This window comes from Prionailurus bengalensis, chromosome D4 (genome assembly GCF_016509475.1).
Source record: "Prionailurus bengalensis isolate Pbe53 chromosome D4, Fcat_Pben_1.1_paternal_pri, whole genome shotgun sequence".
NCBI lineage: Eukaryota > Metazoa > Chordata > Mammalia > Carnivora > Felidae > Prionailurus > Prionailurus bengalensis.
The window spans coordinates 32,190,173-32,209,924 of NC_057359.1; the positions used below are offsets into that span (position 1 = coordinate 32,190,173).

The following is a 19,752-nucleotide window of genomic DNA, read 5'->3' on the forward strand; positions in this document are numbered from 1 at the left end:
GGTGAAAGCTGGTGCTGGCTAGATGTTCCGGTTTACCATAATCCTTGAACCTTTACTGCCATGAAATTGCATGGACTTTTTCTGGGGCAAGACAGCACCCAGCCAGAATTTTTCAACCTCTGCAATACTGCAATTGTACAAACATTCCCGGGAGCAAACTGGCACCCAGGCATTGCTTGTTGAGACCCTCCCCCAAAGGGTTGGAGTGGGCTCAAGCCGCAGGGCCCTCAGAAATGAGGGGTATGGAAAGACAGTCTCAGCTGAGAAAAAATTTGGGAGGGAGGTGCCACCTGGCAGGCTGATGGCTTGGACATCAATATGTATTACAAATCTGTAATCATTAAGACCATATGGTACTGGCACTTGAACAGACACACAGATAAATGGAACAGAATAGAGAACTCAGAAATGGCCCCACACATGCATAGCCACCTAATCTTTGACAAAGCAGGAAAGAATATCCAATGGAATAATGACAGTCTCTTCAGCAAATGGTTTGGGAAAAACTTGACAGCAACATGCAGAAGAATGAACCTAGACCACAATCTTACACCATACACAAAAATAAACTCAAAATGTGGCACCTGAGTGGCTCAGTCAGTTACACATCCGTCATGGTCTCAGGTCATTATCTCACAATTCATAGGTTGGAACCCCGCATCGGGCTCTGTGCTAACAACTAAGAGCCTGGAGCCTGCTTCAGATTCTGTGTTGCCCTCTCTCTCTGCCCCTCCCCCACTCAAGCTGTCTCTTTCTTACTGTCTCTCTCTCTCTCTCTCCAAGAAAATAAATATTTAAAAAATTTTGTTAAATAAATAAATAAAATAAACTCAAAATGGATGAAAGACCTAAATGTAAGACAGGAAGCCATAAAAATCCTAGAGGAGAAAACGGGCAAAACCTCTTTGACCTTGGCCGCAGCAACTTCTTACTTGATATGTCTCCAGAGGCAAGGGAAATAAAAGCAAAAATGAACCATTGAGACATCATCAAGATAAAAACCTTTTGCAAGGCGAAGGAAACAATCCTCAAAACTAAAAGGCAAATGACAGAATGGAAGAATATATTTGCAAATGACATATCAGATAAAGGGTTAGTATCCAAAATCCATAAAGAACTTATCAAACTCAACACCCAAAAAACAAATAACGCAGTGAAGAAATGGGCAAAAGACATGAATAGACACTTATCCAAAGAAGACATCCAGATGGCAAACAGACACATGAAAAAATATTCAATATCACTCAGCATCAGGGAAATACAAATCAAAACCACAGTGAGATACCACCTGATACCAGTCAGAGTGGCTAAAATGAACAACTCAGGCAACAACAGATGTCGGTGAGGGTGCAGAGAAAGAAGAACCCTTTTTCACTGCTGATGGAAATGTAAACTGGTGCAGCCACTCTGGAAAACAGATGGAGGTTCCTCAAAAAATTAAAAATAGAACTACCCTATGACCCAGAAATTACACTACTAGGTATTCATCCAAAGGATACTGTTATGAAGGGGCACATGCACACCAATGTTTATAACAGTACTATTGACAAAAGCCAAAGTGTGGAAAGAGCCCAAATGTCCATCAAAGATGTGGTGTGTGTGTGTGTGTGTGTGTGTGTGTGTGTGTATTATTACTTGGCAATCAGAAAGAATGAAATCTTGCCATTTGGAACTACATGGATGGAACTAGAGTGTATTATGCTAAGTGAAATTAGTCGGTCAGAGAAAGACAAATATCATATGCTTTCACTCATATGTGTAATTTAAGATACAAAACAGTTGAACATAAGAGAAGGGAAGCAAAACTAGTAAAATAAACAGCGGGGCAAAACGTAAGAGACTCTTAAATATAGAAAACAGAGGGTTGCTGGAGGGGTTATAGGTGGGGGAATTGGCTAAATGGGCAAGGGTCATAAAGATGACACTTGTTGGGATGAGCACTGGGTATTATACATAGGGGATTAATCACTGGAAACTATTCCTGAAATCATTATTGCACTATATGCTAACTTACTTGGATGCAAATTTAATAAATAAATAAATAAATAAATAAATAAATAAATAATAGAGATGCTCAAAATCATTAGTTATAAGGGAAATTCATATGAAATCCACATGAGATATCACTTCACAGTCACTAAGATGGCTATAACCAGAAAGGCAGTAACAAGCATTGGTGAAAACATGAAGAATTTAGAACCCATATACACTAGTGAAAGTGATGTAAAATGATGCAGCCACTTTGGAAAAGTTCAGTGTAGATTTATAATATGGCCCAGTAATTCTACTCCTCAGTATGTGCCTAAGAGAACTGAAAACATGACCCCACAAAATTTTGTACATCAATGTGCATAACCACTTTAGTCAAAATAGAATAAAGTGAAAACAACCCAAATATCCATCAGTTGATGAATGGATAAACAAAATGTGGTATGTCCATACAATGAGATATTATTCAGCCATAAAAAAATGAAGTACTGATTCATACTAGAATATATATGAAACTTGAAATCATTATGCTAAGTGAAAGAAGCTAGGCACAAATGGCCACTTATTGTATAATCCCACTTATATGAAATGTCCAGAATGCAAAGACAGAAAGTAGATTAGTGGTTCTCAAGGGCTGCAGGGAAGATAAAAGGATGGAGAACAACAATCACTTCATGGGAACGTTTCATTTTGGGATGATGAAATGTTTAGAAATGAATGCCAGTGATGGTTGCACAACTTTATAAAAATTCTAAAAATCATTGAACTGTATACTTTATTTTTTGAAAAAATTTTAATGTTTATTTCAAGAGAGAGAAAGACAGAGCATGAGCAAGGGAGGGGCAGAGAGAAAGGGAGACACAGAATCTGAAGGAGGCTCCAGGCTCTGAGCTGTCAGACCAGAGCCTGACACGGGGCTCAAACCCATGGACTGTGTGATTATGACTCGAGCTGAAGTCAGACGCTTAACCCATTGAGTCACCCAGGTGCCCCAGAACTGTATACTTTAAAAGAGCAAATTTTGGGGCACCTGGGTGGCTCAGTCGATTGAGTATCTGACTTCGGCTCAGGTCATGATCTCATGGTCTGTACTGGCAGCTCAGAGCCTGGAGCCTGCTTCTGATTCTATGTAGCCCTTTCACTCTGTTCCTCCCTGCTTGCACTCTGTCTCTCTCTCAGAAATAAATAAACATTAAAAAAAAAATTTTTTAAGGGCAAATTTTATGGAAAGGTATACCTCAGTGAAAGAGCTGATGAAATGTAAATTATATCTGAACACACCTGAGTTTAGATAAAAGTTAATGAAAAAATGGCTTGTGGTGGTAAAACCTAAGACGTAAGAAAACACAAAGAACATGATGCAAATTCAGAGATCTGTGAAATATCACAAGTATACAGAAGAATTTTTAAAAACAATTTAGTAACACACTTTCAGAGATTAAAGGAAAAAAAAAAATCTCTGTACCACCAACATTGCAAAGCAAGGACAAGTACAGTGTGGAGCCTGTCATACTCAAGAGGAAAAGGGGCAGCCTGAGAACACGATGCAGTTGCTTTAAGAAGCAGAGGCTGGGGCACCTAGATGACTCAGTCAAGTGTCTGTCTCGTGATTTCGGCTCAGGTCATGACATGATCTCATGGTTTGTGGAATCAAATCCCGCATGGGGTTCCATACTGTCAGTTTGGAACTTGCTTGGGATTCTCTCTCTCCCTTTTTCTCTGCCCCTCCCCTCCTCTCCCCTGCTCTCTCTCTCTCTCTGTCTCTCAAAATAAATAAGTAAACATTAAAAAAAATCAGAAGGCTGTAGAAAATCAGAAGACAGAGAGCTCAAGGAGCATTTCCAAAGATACATCATCTCCTAACAAAAAAGAATAATTGCATCTTTATAGAGAATGACACTGGAGTTATGGGCAACTGCTTCATACAACCAATTATGAAAAGAAACTCATGAAATGGAATAGACAATGCATAGCTGGAAGTTCTCCAGAATAAGAAAATTAAAATCAGAGAAGACAGAGTTGGGCTATCTCCAGGGAAAATATGACTTTAATAATTGCTGAAAAAGATAGAGACCTTTGTTCAGCCCAAGTTCACCTGTAAAATTAATTCCAAACATTGAAGCAGAAAACCCCTTGGGGTGCCTGGGTGGCTCAGTCGGTTGACTATCCGACTTTGGCTCAGGTCATGATCTCACAGTATGTGGGTTCGAGCCCCTCATAAGGCTCTGTGATGACAGCTTGTTCAGAGCATACAGCCTGCTTCAGATTCTGTGTCTCCTTCTCTCTGTGTCTCCTTCTCTCTGTCTCCCCCTCCCCTGCTCATGCTCTGTCTCTCTCTGTCCCTCAAAAATAAATAAATGTAAAAAAAAATTTTTTTTCTAAAGAAAACCCCTTAATTCACTTATAATCAGACCGGCATTTTTTTGGAAGAACATGGGCAGAAAGGGCAAGACAGGAGCAGTCAGCTGCAGAGGACAGAGAAATATTTAAGCAGATAATTCAACAAATGAAGGGTAAGCTACAGAAAGTAACAGCATCGTATAAAGTTCAACTTGCTATCAACAGAGGAAAAGTTTGTGACAGCTAGCTCCATCCTAAGGTAATAGAAGAGCTCTTACCTGAAAAGAAATAGCCACCTTTTTTTTTTAATGTATTTATTTAGAAAGACAGAGAGAGAAAGAGACAGAGAGCAAGCAAGGGAGGGGAAGGAGGCGCATGGAGAATCCTAAGCTGGCTCTATATTGTCAATGCAGAGCCTGATGCAGAGCTCAAATTCATGAACAGTGAGATCATGACCTAAGTTGAAATCAAGAGTCAGATGCTTAACCAACTGAACCACTCAGGTGCCCTGAAGCAGCCACCTTCTTGAGGCAACAAATACAGGAAAACCTACTGAGGAAAGTATTCCAAAGACCAATAGCTATAGAACCAACTTTAATAATACCTTATCATCTACTGACCCTGGAAAGGGTTTCTAAAACCTGGTGGTGGTGCTTTGAGCCAATGCCTTGAGAGAAACAACTACTGTACTATCCAATGAGGTATGGGTGAGATCTCTTTCTCTGACCCTGAATGGAGAAGATGGACCTAGAATGGATTGGATGCTCAGGAACCATCTTCTACCTAAGCCTAGAAATTGGCTGGGTCTCAAACACTGCTCCCTCTGACCTGAGTCCTGGGCAACTTCCAGGCTCATCAGGAACTTGCGAAGCTCCTCCTCTTTTATTCCATCCATTTCAAGAATGATTTTCATGAGCCCACAGTAAGAATACCCCAAGACCACCACCAACTGGTCAGTCTGTACCATCCCCTCAAGCACAGTCACCTCAAACACTCTCACTTTGCTTCCTCACCACATTCCTGGAGGGCTTCCATTTTAGCCCTAAGACAAGGTGCCCAATAGCCACCCATAATGGACCTGCCTATGGCCAAGATTACTAGAGACACTGAAGTATAAAGTTTGTACATGGACAGAGCTCTAGGTAAATACATCGTATTTTGGTTCTGACAAGATCACAAGGCTTCTCTACCAATAAGATCTCTCCATTTCTGGTGTGCACACTGGTCAGCAGGTGGTGAAGGAAAATTAAGTGAATGAATGAGCAGCTCATGTCTACAGATTATAAGGCATTCAGTGGGAAGGACAGTCATGTGATCTACCTGAGCTGTACAAATGTTGCTAGTAGCTTTGTCTCTCCGGATGTGTTGTTCCCTGGTTTGAAGAGCAAGACGATACACTTCTTTCCCAGTGGCATCTCTGGGCAGAGAATAAAACATCTAGTTAGCAAAGATAATCACTACACCAAGGGTAGTCACAAATAGACCTGCTTCTTTCCTTCCCAGCTTGAAGGGAACCCAGCGAATTTATTCGGCTGCAAGGCCATAAGGAAATAATTACCAAGCCGTCCACTTCTAAATAGGACTACTAATTTTTAGTATGTACTTTGAGGGAGGGACCAAGGTATACACAATAAAGCTAGGAACCTTGAATGGAAACTTCCCAGGAATTACCCAGGCTAATATAATGATGGTGAATGTGGACTGAATTTAAAATTAAATTTAATGAAAAAAAATTAAATTTAATGAGAATTAAAGTTGACTATGAGCTTCTTGGCACACACAGGAAAAGGGGAAATATCTCACAAAGGAATTAATTTCTTCACTGGAAATCTAAAGTAACTATACAGCTATTAAGAAAAAGAATGTGCTGAATCACTAAATTGTACACCTGAAATTAATATTACACTGTATGTTAACTAAATGGAATTTAAATAAAAACTTAAAAAAAAAGAATGTTAATAATCTTACCACCTATAAGAAAAATTTTCCTTCTTTCTGAATACAGTTAATAATTTGGATAACATGGAGCACCTGGGTGGCTTAGTCGGGTAAGGGACCTACTCATGATTTTGGCTTGGGTTGTGACCTCTTTTTCGGGAGATGAAGCCCCACAAGTAGGATTCCATGCTGAGTGAAGAGTCTGCTTGGGATTGTCTGTCCCTCCCCTGCTCGCTCGCGCGCGCTCTCTCTCTCTCTCTCAAAATAAATACACATTAAAAGAAAAGTATTTGGATAAACACAAAGATTCAGCAGTCTTATCCTGTATTTCATCAAGCTCTGGGGTCCATTTTTCAGAAAGTAAGTTCAATATAAAAATCAGCAGACAATAATTAATATATTAAACTTTTATTAATTAGAATAGTCTTTACCTCATCTCATCTGGTCAAGACACATCATTGAAAGAAACTAATGTAAGAATATTTGAAGACATTTATTTTTACACTGAAAAGCAAGGTGCCTCTTGCTATTATGTGATAATCCATGAGTATTTCAAAAATTCACATCATTCACTAATATAGACTATTCACTTAGGTTAGTAAGTCCAACCTCTATGAAAGGTCTAGTCTAAAAGATCATGCTAAATTTCCCCAGTAATGATCATGTCATTCATCTAAATTCTTAATCTGAGGAGTTTTATCAATGAATAGCACTTGGGAAGATACATTTGGAAATTACTAGCGGGGTGCCTGGGTGGCTCACTCAGTTGAGCGTCCAACTTCAGCTCAGGTCATGCATGATCTCACAGTTTGTGGGTTTAAGCCCCCAAGTCAGGCTCTGTGCTGACAGCTTGGAGCCTGAAGCCTGCTTCAGGATTCTGTGTCTCCCCCTCTCTCTCTGTCCCCCCCACCCCACCCCTGCTGGTGCTCTCTCTCTCTCAAAAATGAACAAATAAACATTTTTTAAAAATTACTAGAATAAACAAGTGGCAGGCCTCTAGGATCACATTATGTTCATGATAATCTCTCACTATACTTGTATTTTACATAACTGTGTAGCATGATAATGCTTTTGAGAATGAAACTGGTCAGATAAAAAACACACCTAGAATATCAAGTCTTTCAATGCTTTCAACAACCTAATTTAATTCACTTATATGCCTTCAATACAAATATGTTATAAATTATTATATACATGGCCCAGGTAAATTTAGAGAGAAATCAACAACTTTTATGATAAGAAGGAACAAAGAAACTAATAGTAACAATAAAAGGGTAGAAACATGAGCTGCTTTACCTTGTTACCCCCACCATTCTCCCAGGCATCATCCTCACCAAACTTTCTCTGACAGCAAAAAAGGCTGCATGTGGTCCGCCATAGCCCAGTGGCACTCCAAATCTCTGTGAGCTACCTAGGGCAATGTCTACACCAAATTCTCCAGGTGGCCTCAAGATACACAGAGCTAAAAGGTCAGTAGCACAGCAGGCCAGGCTCTATAGAGGAAACAAGAGAAAATGGACATGGTTGTTCCCTTCCCCTGAAAGAAGTGGGAGAGAAGCAAATTATCCCCAATATAAGCAGACAGACAGAGGGTTGTTTCATGCCATTTACTCATTGATTCACTAAAAAATATTTACGGAGTTTTTACTATGTACCAGGAATTAATTGGTGAACAACACAAATTTGAAGGCAGGCAGGAAGGAGACAGTTTTACCATTCCAAGTGATAAAAATATGGAAATTAAGACACATCCAAAAATCATAATACAAAGTTGGGACAGACCTACGTGGACCCCCACAAGGAGACAGCTGCCTACCCCCGTCTGATGGGCCCTCTCCACGAGCTCTGTGAAATCTTCCACCTTCCCCTCAGTGTCTGGGTACTGGAACAGCACTCCACTAACATCTTTTCCACTGAAGTCCATTTCATGGGGTAATTTCAGCTCAATGAGAACTCCATTGTATCTGGAAAGACAGAAGACAAAGAACAATCATGCTTTTGGTTTTCAAAAGGAAATGAAACTCCGTAAAATTTGTTTTCAGTGATAGAGAATTCATATTCTGTGTCCTTCCTCGTTGCCACCACCCCCCCCCCCCAACTTCATCCAATACACACACACCCCCATCTCACACCTGACTGGTAACAATGCTTCACACCATCCCACATGCTGCCAACAGTCTGACTTCTGTTTCTCTCTTGTACCTTCCCTTACCATTCCCATTACCCCTTTCCTGCCAGAACCTTCTGAGAGGATCAGGAACATGGCTTCCTAGGACTAAAGAATCAATTCCTGCAATTACAGAGCTGTCTCACCAGGTCACCACCTTCACCCAGGATCAGTTTTAGATGAATGGAAAGCCATCAATTAAACAAAGAGAAAGACCTTCCTTAACCATCCAGTTCCAATCATATGTGAGAATACACCTTCTAAAGGGATGGTGGTATGGGGTTGGGGGAGATTGCCCAGCTCTTACAAGAAGAAAACAGGCGGCTCAGTGGTTTAAGTGTTCAGTTTCGGCTCAGGTCATGATCTCACAGTTTGTGAGTTCAATCCCCCCATCAGGCTCTTGCTGACAGCTCAGATTCTAAAGCCTGCTTTGGATTCTGTGTCTCCCTCTCTGTCTGCCCCACCCCACTCACACTGTCTCTCTCTCTCTCAAAAATAAACAAGCATTTAAAAAACACAAAAGGGGCACCTGGGTGGCTCAGTCGGTTAAGCGTCCGACTTCGGCTCAGATCATGACCTCACGGTTTATGAGTTTGAGCCCCGCATTGGGGTCTGTGCTGACAGCTCAGAGCCTGGAGCCTGCTTCAGATTCTGTGTCTCCTTCTCTCTCTGCCCCTCCCATGTTAATGCTCTGTCTCTCTCTCTCAATAATAAATGTTAAAAAAAAATTTTTTTAGACACAAAAAAACAAGAAGAAAGCAAATAAACACACTGGCAAGTGATAGTTGTGCTGTTTATCTGATTGCAGCACTAAACAAGTACAGTACACTTGCTTTAATCTATATCATACCACATCTAGGTTTAAGTGGACTCTGTATAAACTATGTTTGCAAGAATACACACAAAACCCTAATTGTGGGAGAGTTCCATTTTCTCCCTCTGCTTTGCAAACTCTGAAACATTGCTGAAATTATTTTAATCTTTTAATTTTATTTTTACAAAAAGGAAACAAATAGCATGGTTACTCAATATAGAGCAGAGGTGGGGCACCTGGGTGGCTCAGTTGGTAAGCGTCCAACTTCAGCTCAGGTCATGATCTCACAGTTCATGAGTTCGAGCCCCTCTCAGGCTTTGTGCTGACAGCTCAGAGCCTGGAGCCTTCTTTGGATTCTGTGTCTCCCTCTATCTCTCTGCCCCTCCCTTACTTGTACTCTGCCTCTCTCTCAAAAATAAATAAAACATTAAAAATTTTTAAAAATAAATAAATAAAGCAGAGCCAACTAAAGTCACTCATGTGTTCTCTCAGTTCTGACACATTTTTCTTACCAGCAAGATCTCAGGAAGAAAGTGGGAAAGAAAGTAAAATTCAACAACCGCAATTTAAACCAGGTTCGCTTCCAATCAGTTTGGAAGTAAGAAAAGAAACAACAGAGATGAGCATGATGCTATCCCTGAGTTCAAAAAATGAGTGAAATTAATTACTTAGCTCGAGTCTGGACCACAGCTATTGTCTGTGGGTGGCAACGGGGGTCAACCAAAAATTTCTTCCTCTTATTATGTCTGTTGGAAAGAAAAATCACATTAAAAAATGCACATTAAAGAAATCAAAGTATCTTCTAAGAATGCAAAGCAAAGTTGGTACTTAGGGAATCTCTGAGCATGGTATAAAATATGAGGCATTAATTACAGTGGTTAGAATTCTACTGAAATCCAATTTGTGTTGTTAAAAAAAAAAAAAAAAACAGTTACCAAATGGGAGTCACTTGTGCTAGGCCCATGTCACCAAACTGAGGCTTAATACATACCTGATTACAACCTTCCCTAGTTAATATAATCTTAACTAGTCAGTCTAGAATTTCCTGATAAGCACCAAAGAGGTAATTCACCTAATAAAACACTTTTTGTCTCCCAAAGGAAAGTGACCTTGCTCTAAATAATCCCTGTTTTGTTTCTTTAGGACTTCCTTCACCTACCTTTAAAAACCTTTCCCTTTCAAACTGGACAGAAACATGTAAAAGGATGAAACTGGACCATTTTCTTATACCATACATAAAAATCTATTCGAAATGGAGGAAAGGCCTAAATGTGAGACAGGAAACCATCAAAATCCTAGACGAGAGTATGGGCAGTAACCTCTTTGACATCAGCCATAGCAACTTCTTACTAGATGGATTTCCTGAGGTAAGGAAAACAAAAGCAAAAATGAACTATTGGGCCCTCATCAAGATAGAAAGCTCTACACAGCAAAGGACAAAATCAACAAAACTAAAAGGCAACCAATGGAATGGGAGAAGATATTTGCAAATGACATATCTGATAAAGTGTTAGTACTCAAAATCTATAAAGAACTTACCAAACTCAAAACCCACAAGACAAATAATCCAGTGAAGAAATGGGCAGAAGACATGAATAGACACTTTTCGAAAGAAGACATCCAGATGGCTAACAGACACATGAAAAGATGCTCAACATCACTCATCGTCAGACAAATACAAAATAAAACCACAATGAGATACCACCTCCCACCTATCAGAATGGCTAGAATTAACAACACAGGAAAGAACAGATGTTGGTGTGGACACAGAGAAAGGGGGACCCTCTTACACCATTGGTGGGAATGCAAATTGATGCAGCCACTCCGGAAAACAGTATGAGTTTCCTCAAAATGTTAAATATAGAACTACCCTATGATCCAGCAACTGCACTACTAGATATTTACCCAAAGGATACAAAAATACAGATTCAAGAGGATACATGCACCCCAATGTTTATAGCAGCATTATCAACAATAGCCAAATTGTGGAAGAGACCAAATGTCCATTGACTGATGAATGGATAGTGATACACACATGCACACACGGGCAGGCACACACACACACACACATACACACACACACACGAGCATGCACAATGGAATATTACTTGGCCATCAAAAAGAATGAAATGTTGTCATTTACAACAATGTGGATAGAGCTAGAGAGTATTATGCTAAGTGAAATAAGTCACTAGGAGAAAGATAAATACCATATAATATTACTCATATGTGGAATTTAAGAAACAAAACAGATGAACATAGAGGGGGGAAAAGGAGGAAAATCAGGAAACAGACTCCTAACTATAGAAAACAAACTGAGGGCTGCTGGAAGGGAGGTGGGCAGGGGGATGGGTTAAATAGGTGATTGATACTTAAGAGGGCACTTGTTGTGATGGGCCCTGGGTGTTGTATAACTGTTGAATCACTAAATCCTACACCTTAAACAAATATTACACTGTACATAAACTAACTGGAATTAAAAACCTGAAAAAAGAAAATTAAATTATTGAGGTGGGGGGTGGGCCTTTCCCTTTCTGTAGCCCTTTGGTGCTCTGTTCTACTTTATTTATCTTTATTGAATAAACATCTTTAAATTTACTCAGTTGAATTGGGTTTTTTTTAACACCAATCTGATCCATTTAGCAAAATCAATCTTAAGTTGGTTTAAATTTTGAAAAATATGCTAGGAGTTAAGAGAAATAAAAACAGGGTAGCAATTGGGTGCAAGTTGAAATAAAAAACTGTTTTCTTTTTTCTTTTTTTTCTTAAAATTTTTTTTTTTTAATTTTCACTTATGTTTGAGAGAGAGACGCACACAAAGCATGAGAAGGGAGGAGTAAAGAGAGGGAGACACAGAATCTGAAGCAAGCTCCAGGCTCTATGATATGGGGCTCGAACCCATGAGGCATTAAGTCATGACCTGAGCCAAAGTTGGGACGTTTAACCGACTCAGCCACCCAGGTGCCCCAAAACTAACTCTTGAAATAAAAACATCTGAGAATTTTACTGCCAAAGAAGCATTTAGAGATTATCTAAACCAAATGTCCTCATTTAGCAGAGATGAAAAGGACTGAGTTAAGTTGTGACATGTACAGCACCACACAGCTCCTAAAGGACCCAAATCCTGGGAGTTTTCTAACAATTCATGATTTCAGGAAATCAGACTGATAGGGATTGTTAAAGAAAACCATAGGCCCAAAATGGTATTTCTCAGGCCAAGCCCAGTCACCAAACCAAGGCTTAATTACTAACCTAATTGCAGTTTCAACCTCCTCTAGAAATTTAGTCTTAACCTGTGAATGAGGAATTTTCAGATAAGTGCAAAGGTGATCTGTCACAGGGGTGTTCTCCATCCACCAGAGGCTAGATGAGGTCATCTGCAAATAATAAGACCCCCTTACCTCCTCCCTAAAGGGAAGGTGATCTTGCCTGGATTCTTTACTTTTACTTATCATTTTCTTGCCCTACCCTGCTTTCCATAAAAAACAAAAACCTTCTTGTACAACTCCTCAGGGAGCCTTTCTACCCTTTAGATGGAACATTGCCCCATTTATGAATTGTTTAATAAAGGCAATTAGATCTTCAAATATGCCCAGTTGAATTTGGTTTTTAAAACAGGATACATAACAGTTCATGTATCATGAGCACATCTGGGTGAAAAAGGTGGGAAGCGCATATATATTGTGCTTTTCATTTAATTTCCCAGAAAGGTACACAATGACCAGTTAACAACAGTTTTCTCAATGGAACAGGACTGCGAAACAGCAGGTTTCACTTCATTATATGTTCTACTGTTTGCATATTATTTCCACTCTTAACAGGTATTTTTATAATAAGCATAAGTTAATAGAAGAATAAGTAGAGTTGGGGAAATACAAAAGTGATTAATTACCCAAAGCACAATGCTCTTCACAGTGTGAATCTAAGTAAATCGAGAGAAGAGCCATCTGAGCCTAAATGACCTAAGATGGAAACAAAAAAAACTGCTATTTTAAAGAACATTTTCCTGAAGACAAAAAGCACAAGGCTGCTTCTCAAGGGTATAATTAAATGCAGGCCCGAAGGTATGAGACTGAAGAGAGAGGAAGCAAATCAAGCATTTACAGAGTAGTAGGTCATTAACTCAAATCAGTTCAGGACAGAACCCCTGAACCATCAACCAGAAAGACCTCAGCTTCTCCAAGTGTGAAATGGAAGCCCTTACCTAGAAATAGAGTCAGGGAGGAAAATGAAAAGGCAGCACAAAGGTGGATGAGGAAGACAAAAATATGAGAAGCTGAGAATAGAGAGGTATTCCTTTTTGGCTGTCCTCCCAGGGTAAGGAGGAAGAGCCTGAGCCCACCCCTAGGGCTGCTTGGGAAGCAGAACAGCCTGCGGCGGAATATTTAGACATTTCCATACCTGGTAAGCGAGTTTGGAGTTCACTACTGCAATGTTATGATGTATAAGAAATACATATTTGGTCATTCAGAATTGAGTTGAATTCTTGGACACCTGCCTCTGTCCAAGAATCGTTTGTTGGTGTGGGGGAAACTTCCATGCACACAGAACCAATTTAACCATCCCTTAAGTCTGTGGAAGCCAAGAAAGAGACTTACATGAGCATTCAGGGCCAGAGGCACAAAACCTCACAGACACACCAGTGAATGTGGGCAGATTTCCCCACCAGATGACATCTACATGAGAATTCTACCAGTAAGGTAAGCTCAAATGTACTCACAAGGCAAGAAGCAAAGGAAGGTGGAAACTGGAGAGCAATTGTTAAGTATATACCATGACCCGGCAATTCTACTTCTAGAAATGTGTCCTCAGGAAATAATCGGAATCTTTGACAAAATTGATTCTAAAGATGTAAAAAATAACAAGAACATTAGTAACTGTAAAAGATAGGGTTAAAATACGTGTGAAACAATAGAGGTGAGGTTACATAAATGATGGTATTTCCATACAAGTGAGTACTATCATGTAGTCAATAAAAGCCATATCCTAAAAAGCTGACTAAAGAAATGGGGGGAACGTTCACCATATATTGTTAAATAGAAAAAGAAAGCAGGCTATAAAAATTATATACAGCCTAAAACAATATGCTTCATGAAAGAAGGTAATATTTATGTATTACAATACAGACTGCCAGTTCCTTTGTAATATCCATTCTCTCCTGAACCAATAATAGTAACAGAATCCCAATATGTAAGGGGGCAGCAATGTGCCCATCTAGTGAAAACCACATTTCTCCAGGCCACTTGTAGATAGATGTGCTCAATGAAGAGTAAAGTTGCTGAGTTGGGGCTTCCAAAAGTTGGGGCTTCTTTAAAGTGCAGCATTGGTGGTATAGTGGTGAGCAGAGCTGCCTTCCAAGACTCTTTAAAGAGGGCTTATTTAGCTAGCAGCACCCTTTACACTGCCCCTTTTCTTCTTTCTGGGTACAGAGGTCATGGTGAAAGCCCCAGCAGTCATTTTGTGACCATGAGGACCAAGACCTCACACTGAAGATGGTACAGAGCAAGGAGCTTGATACTATCTCAGAATTGCTGTAACATCCCTGAACTTAACACTGTGTAAGAGGACAAATGTTTTTCTTCTGTAATGTAAAACAGTGAACAATAGTGGCTTTAAAAAGTAGCTTTTTTAGGGACACCTGGGTGGCTCAGTTGTTTAAGCATCCAACTCTTGGTTTCGGCTCAAGTCATGATCGCACAAGTCATGAGTTTGAGCCCCACATTAGGCTCTGAACTGAGAACACGGAGCCTTCTTGGGATTCTCTCTCCCACTCTCTGCCCTTTTCCTGCTCATGCTCTTCCTCAAAATACAAACTTTAATAAGGTAACAAGTGGCTTAAAAAGCTTTAAAAAGCCACAGTTTTATTTCAGATTTTGTTATGTCAGGTGACTAGTATAATGCTATGTGTGTCTGTGTGAGAGGGATGAGTCACTGGACACTGACAGGGCCAGCTTCACCAGCACAGCAGGTGAGACTGGAGGATGTCCCTTACCCTGTGGGTCTCTCACCTGTGGCACAGCTGCATCGCCTCAGCAGCTGCTGTAGCCTCATCCAGCAGGGATGCGTTGGCCATGTCCATGCCTGTGATGTCGCACACCATGGTCTGGTAGTTTAGTAAACTCTCCAGTCTCCCCTGAGACACCTCTGGCTGGTATGGAGTATATTGGCTGATCCTGTGAGAGACATAAGAGGCCATGTCCAAACTCTGACTCCACTATTGGGAAAAGCTCACAGAATGTCTTCATTTTGGAATTTAGTAACTGAAAATTAATTTTGCCCCTCTTGAGAATTGTGTATCAGTAAGCTTCCCTTTGACCTTTGTTGGTTTTTTTTTTCTTTTTTCAATTTTTTTTATTTTTTAAAATTTACATCCAAATTAGTTAGCATATAGTGAAACGATTTCAGGAGTAGATTCCTTAATGCCCCTTACCCATTTAGCCCATCCCGCCTCCCACAACCCCTGCAGTCACCTTCAGTTTGCTCTCCATATTTATGAGTCTCTTCTGTTTTGTCCCACTCCCTGTTTTTATATTACTTTTGTTTCCCTTCCCTTATGTTCCTCTGTTTTGTCTCTTTAAAGTTGTCATGAGTGAAGTCATGATTTTTGTCTTTCTCTGACTAATTTCACTTAGCATAATACCCTCCAGTTCCATCCACATAGTTGCAAATGACAAGACTTCATTCTTTTTGATTGCTGAGTAATACTCCATTGTATACCACAAGATGTATACCACATCTTCTTTATCCATTCATCCATTGATGGACATTTGGGCTCTTTCCATACTTTGGCTATTGTTGATAGTGCTGCTATAAACATGGGGGTGCATGTGTCCCTTCGAAACAGCACACCTGTATCCCATGGATAAATGCCTAGTAGTGCAAGTGCTGGGTCGTAGGGTAGTTCTATTTTTAGTTTTTTGAGGAACCTCCCTACGGTTTTCCAGAGTGGCTGCACCAGCTTTCATTCCCATTCCCTTTGACCTTTGTAAGGAAGCTCAGAGATAAGTCATATTAACAATATTATCTTTTGCTTGGGTACATTCAGTATTTACATTTCTATCTCTTTAAGTTATTTTTTAATCTTACATTTCTTTTTTTATTAATCTTACCTTTCTATTTTAATAACCTTTTCATATCTATGTCCAGTAAAACCTTGAATTGAGAGTAACTTGAGCAAACATTTCTAATAAATTTTAACTTGACAAATGAGCTATGTCATGATCACAACTGAGACAATGGTTCTTGAAATTCACTGATATGCAAGTGCTTTGGATTTTACAAGGTTTTACTGTATTTTATTATAAGCTGGCTCTTAAAATCCACTTGAAGCTACCTATAGTAACATAAACAGAAGTTTTACTCCCTGTTATCTTTCTTCTAGCTAAAAGACTACCTCAATCACAGTTCACAATAGGAAAGCATCCAAGAATCTACTATTTAATACTCAAAACTTTTTGTTTAGGGGCACTTGCGTGGCTCAGTTGGTTAAGCACCTGGCTCTTGGTTTTGGCTTAGTTCTTGATCTCACAGTTTGTGAGTTTTAGCCCAGTGTCAGGCGGGCTTCTCATGGGGATTTTCTCTCCTCACTGTCTGCCTTTACCCCCCACCTTAAAGTGCACGTGCACACACATGCATGGACTTTCTAAAATAAATGCTAAAAAAAAAAAAAAAAAAATTTCAAGGATATAAATGGTTAGAAAGCAGCATAGATGTAAGTTCCACCCTTATATCCTCCAGTTACTAGCCAAAAATGGTTTATTAGGTATTTGAGTTAACCCACTTAGTGCCTTCATCCTTTTTTTTTTTTTTCATTCCTTCATTCACTCATTCATCCATGTTATTACATGCCTACTAAGTGTCAAGAACCATATAATAAGTTCTGGTAAGCAAATAGATCCCTGATATCAAGGAAAACATATTGTAATGGGGACAAAGTGATAATAAATGAAATTATTTCACCATGATAATATTTTAAAGAAACTAAAATAAGCTGATAAGATAGAGGGTAACCGAGAACGTGTGGTAGAGCTATCTTTTCACCAAGAATCTGTTCACTCTGACAACCACCAAAGTGGGATAGATTGGGGCCCACGCTCCCACATATGGTTGACATAACTCTATTTTTGTTCTTCCCAGCCAGGAAAGCATTAGGAAAAAAATTTAGGCTTTTTGTTTTGTTTTCACTTTTTCAAGCCTTATGCCTTTCTCTCCTTTTCTGGTAATCATGTACAGGATATTTCCATCCTTTTTCTTTTTTGAAGGCTTTGAAAACAATACTTCTTATGTTGAGCAGAAGTGGGTGGGGGAACTTGCTTTACCAAGCAGTACAATGTAAAGACTTTGAAATAATTTTCCCAAAACTTTTATTGGTATAGCTGTGTATGTGTGTGTGTGTGTGTGTGTGTGTGTGTGTATACACGCACATGTGTGCGTGCGTGTGCGCACAGCAGAGTACATTTTTGTTTCAGTTAACTCCTTGAACAGCCTGCCTTAGCAACTCGGTTTGCCAAATTCTAACTGGGTGGTGAACTGGAATGAATGAGGCACACAATACATGTTGTAGACAAGTAGAAAAGGAATTTGAGTAGAAATGGGGTCACACAAAAGGCATAGACAAGGAGCAATTGTGACCTCACATCAGATAAGACTTTCACACACAGCATTGCCTGCCACCACAAAGACACGCTTAGTATGCCTGGCTAACATGAAACTTTATTCAGAGTCATTATTTTACATATAGACAGACACACAAACTTGCATACACGCACACACGAGCGTAAACACAGATTAGCTAGTCCATCTAATGAATGGGAGAGACCCAGTATATCCAATGACATATAATATACAATAGGAATACAGAGAGCAATGCTCCAAAGCACTGAAAGTTGAAAAATGAGGAACAAAATGAAGTGTCCACCGAAAAAGAATGATTGGACACTATACACACATAATACTATGCATTTACTAAAAATGATGGATAAAAGAACATTTCCTGACATGGAGATGTTCCCAATATATTAATTTTAAAAGTACAATGTAAAATTCCTTGATCCCATTTTTATAAATTCATAAAAACAAGTAAACCAAAGTGTAAACTATAGTTTTCTCTGGGTGGTTTTTACTTCCTTTTTATTTTGTATTCTGAATATTAAAGACCTCTGCTACCATTTATTAATCACTTTATATATCAAGAATTTACAACCTTACACCTTTTCATTGTACAAAGTGAAAAACTCAGTCAACTGTCAAAAAAATAAAATCACTCATTATCCCAAAACTCCATTGTTATAATAGTTAACATTTACATACATTTCTTTTCTGTGTTCTTTCTTTTTCTCTTTTGTGACAGGCACACTCAACTATTATGCTGTCCATTTTTCTGTTGTGTTGTCTGTCTCTTGTTGATTTGTGACTTTTCTTTATAATTCTTTTTTCTCCAGCTTTATTGAGGTAATCAAAGCTGTATATATTTAAAGTATGCAATGTAATCATTTGATATATGTATACATTGTGAGATTACCAGTCGGTTAATTTACTCTCTTTTCTACATCATATATATGAGAGTAAATTAACTCATATATATACATATATGAGATATATATATATGAGATACATATATTATATATATATATGTTTTATATATATATATATATATATATATATATATATATATGTTTATTTTCAGGGGCACCTGGGTGGCTCAGTTGGTTACGTGACCAACTTTGGCTCAGGTCATGATCTCACAGTTTGTGAGTTTGAGCCCCGCATCATCACACTCTGTGCTGACAGCCCAGACCCTAGAGCCTGCCTTGGACTCTATGTCTCCCTCTCTCTCTCTCTGCTCCTCCACTCACGCTGCCTCTCTCTCTCTCTCTCTCTCTCTCTCAGAAATGAATAAACATTTAAAAAAATAATAGCAATTTTTTATTTTCAAAGAGAGAGAGTACAAGCGACCAGGGAGGGGCAGAGTCTCAAGCAGACTCTACACTGTCAGGGCAGAGCCTGACATGGGGCTCAAGCCCACAAAACCGTGAGATCATGACCTGAGCTAAAATAAAGAGTTGGATGTTTAACCTATTGAGCCACGCCAAGTGCCCCCATATTTATATTTAAAGTAAGACTATGCCCTATGTACATTTTTCTTTTTATTTTTTTAATTTTACTTTTTTGTTTTTATTATGCACTACATTGATACACTGCATAACCTTCTAGAAAGGGCAGATGAGCATAACTGAATTATTCTTCATCAGTCAGGAAAAGGCTTCTTCAATCAATATTCTCCAAACACTTTGACACATAGTAACGATTAACTCCAGAGATGTGCCTATCTCTTTGCATCAGAGTCCACCGATACGGATAATAGGCAACCCTTTTTTCCTTGCCCTCGTTACAGAACCTTTGGATGTACGCAGTGGCTCATACCAGGGATGACCAAGCACACTACCATGATGCCAATCCCGGGCAGAATCTTGAACCACCTCGTGCCGCGGCTGCCAGGACCAAG

At 39.3% G+C, this 19,752-nt stretch overlaps 1 protein-coding gene across 1 annotated transcript in view; it reads right to left on the reverse strand.

The window, feature by feature from the left end:
* The window catches only part of GLDC (glycine decarboxylase), a 98,800-nt gene that overhangs the window by 51,977 nt on the left and 27,071 nt on the right, over nt 1–19,752 (reverse strand). Inside the window, exons 4-8 of the mRNA XM_043565679.1 lie at nt 15,257–15,421; nt 9,917–9,994; nt 8,084–8,231; nt 7,564–7,760; nt 5,650–5,746 (exon numbers count right to left, since the gene is read on the reverse strand). Coding sequence (XP_043421614.1) covers nt 5,650–5,746; nt 7,564–7,760; nt 8,084–8,231; nt 9,917–9,994; nt 15,257–15,421 — 685 coding nt within the window. The remainder of the gene's footprint in view (nt 1–5,649; nt 5,747–7,563; nt 7,761–8,083; nt 8,232–9,916; nt 9,995–15,256; nt 15,422–19,752) is intronic.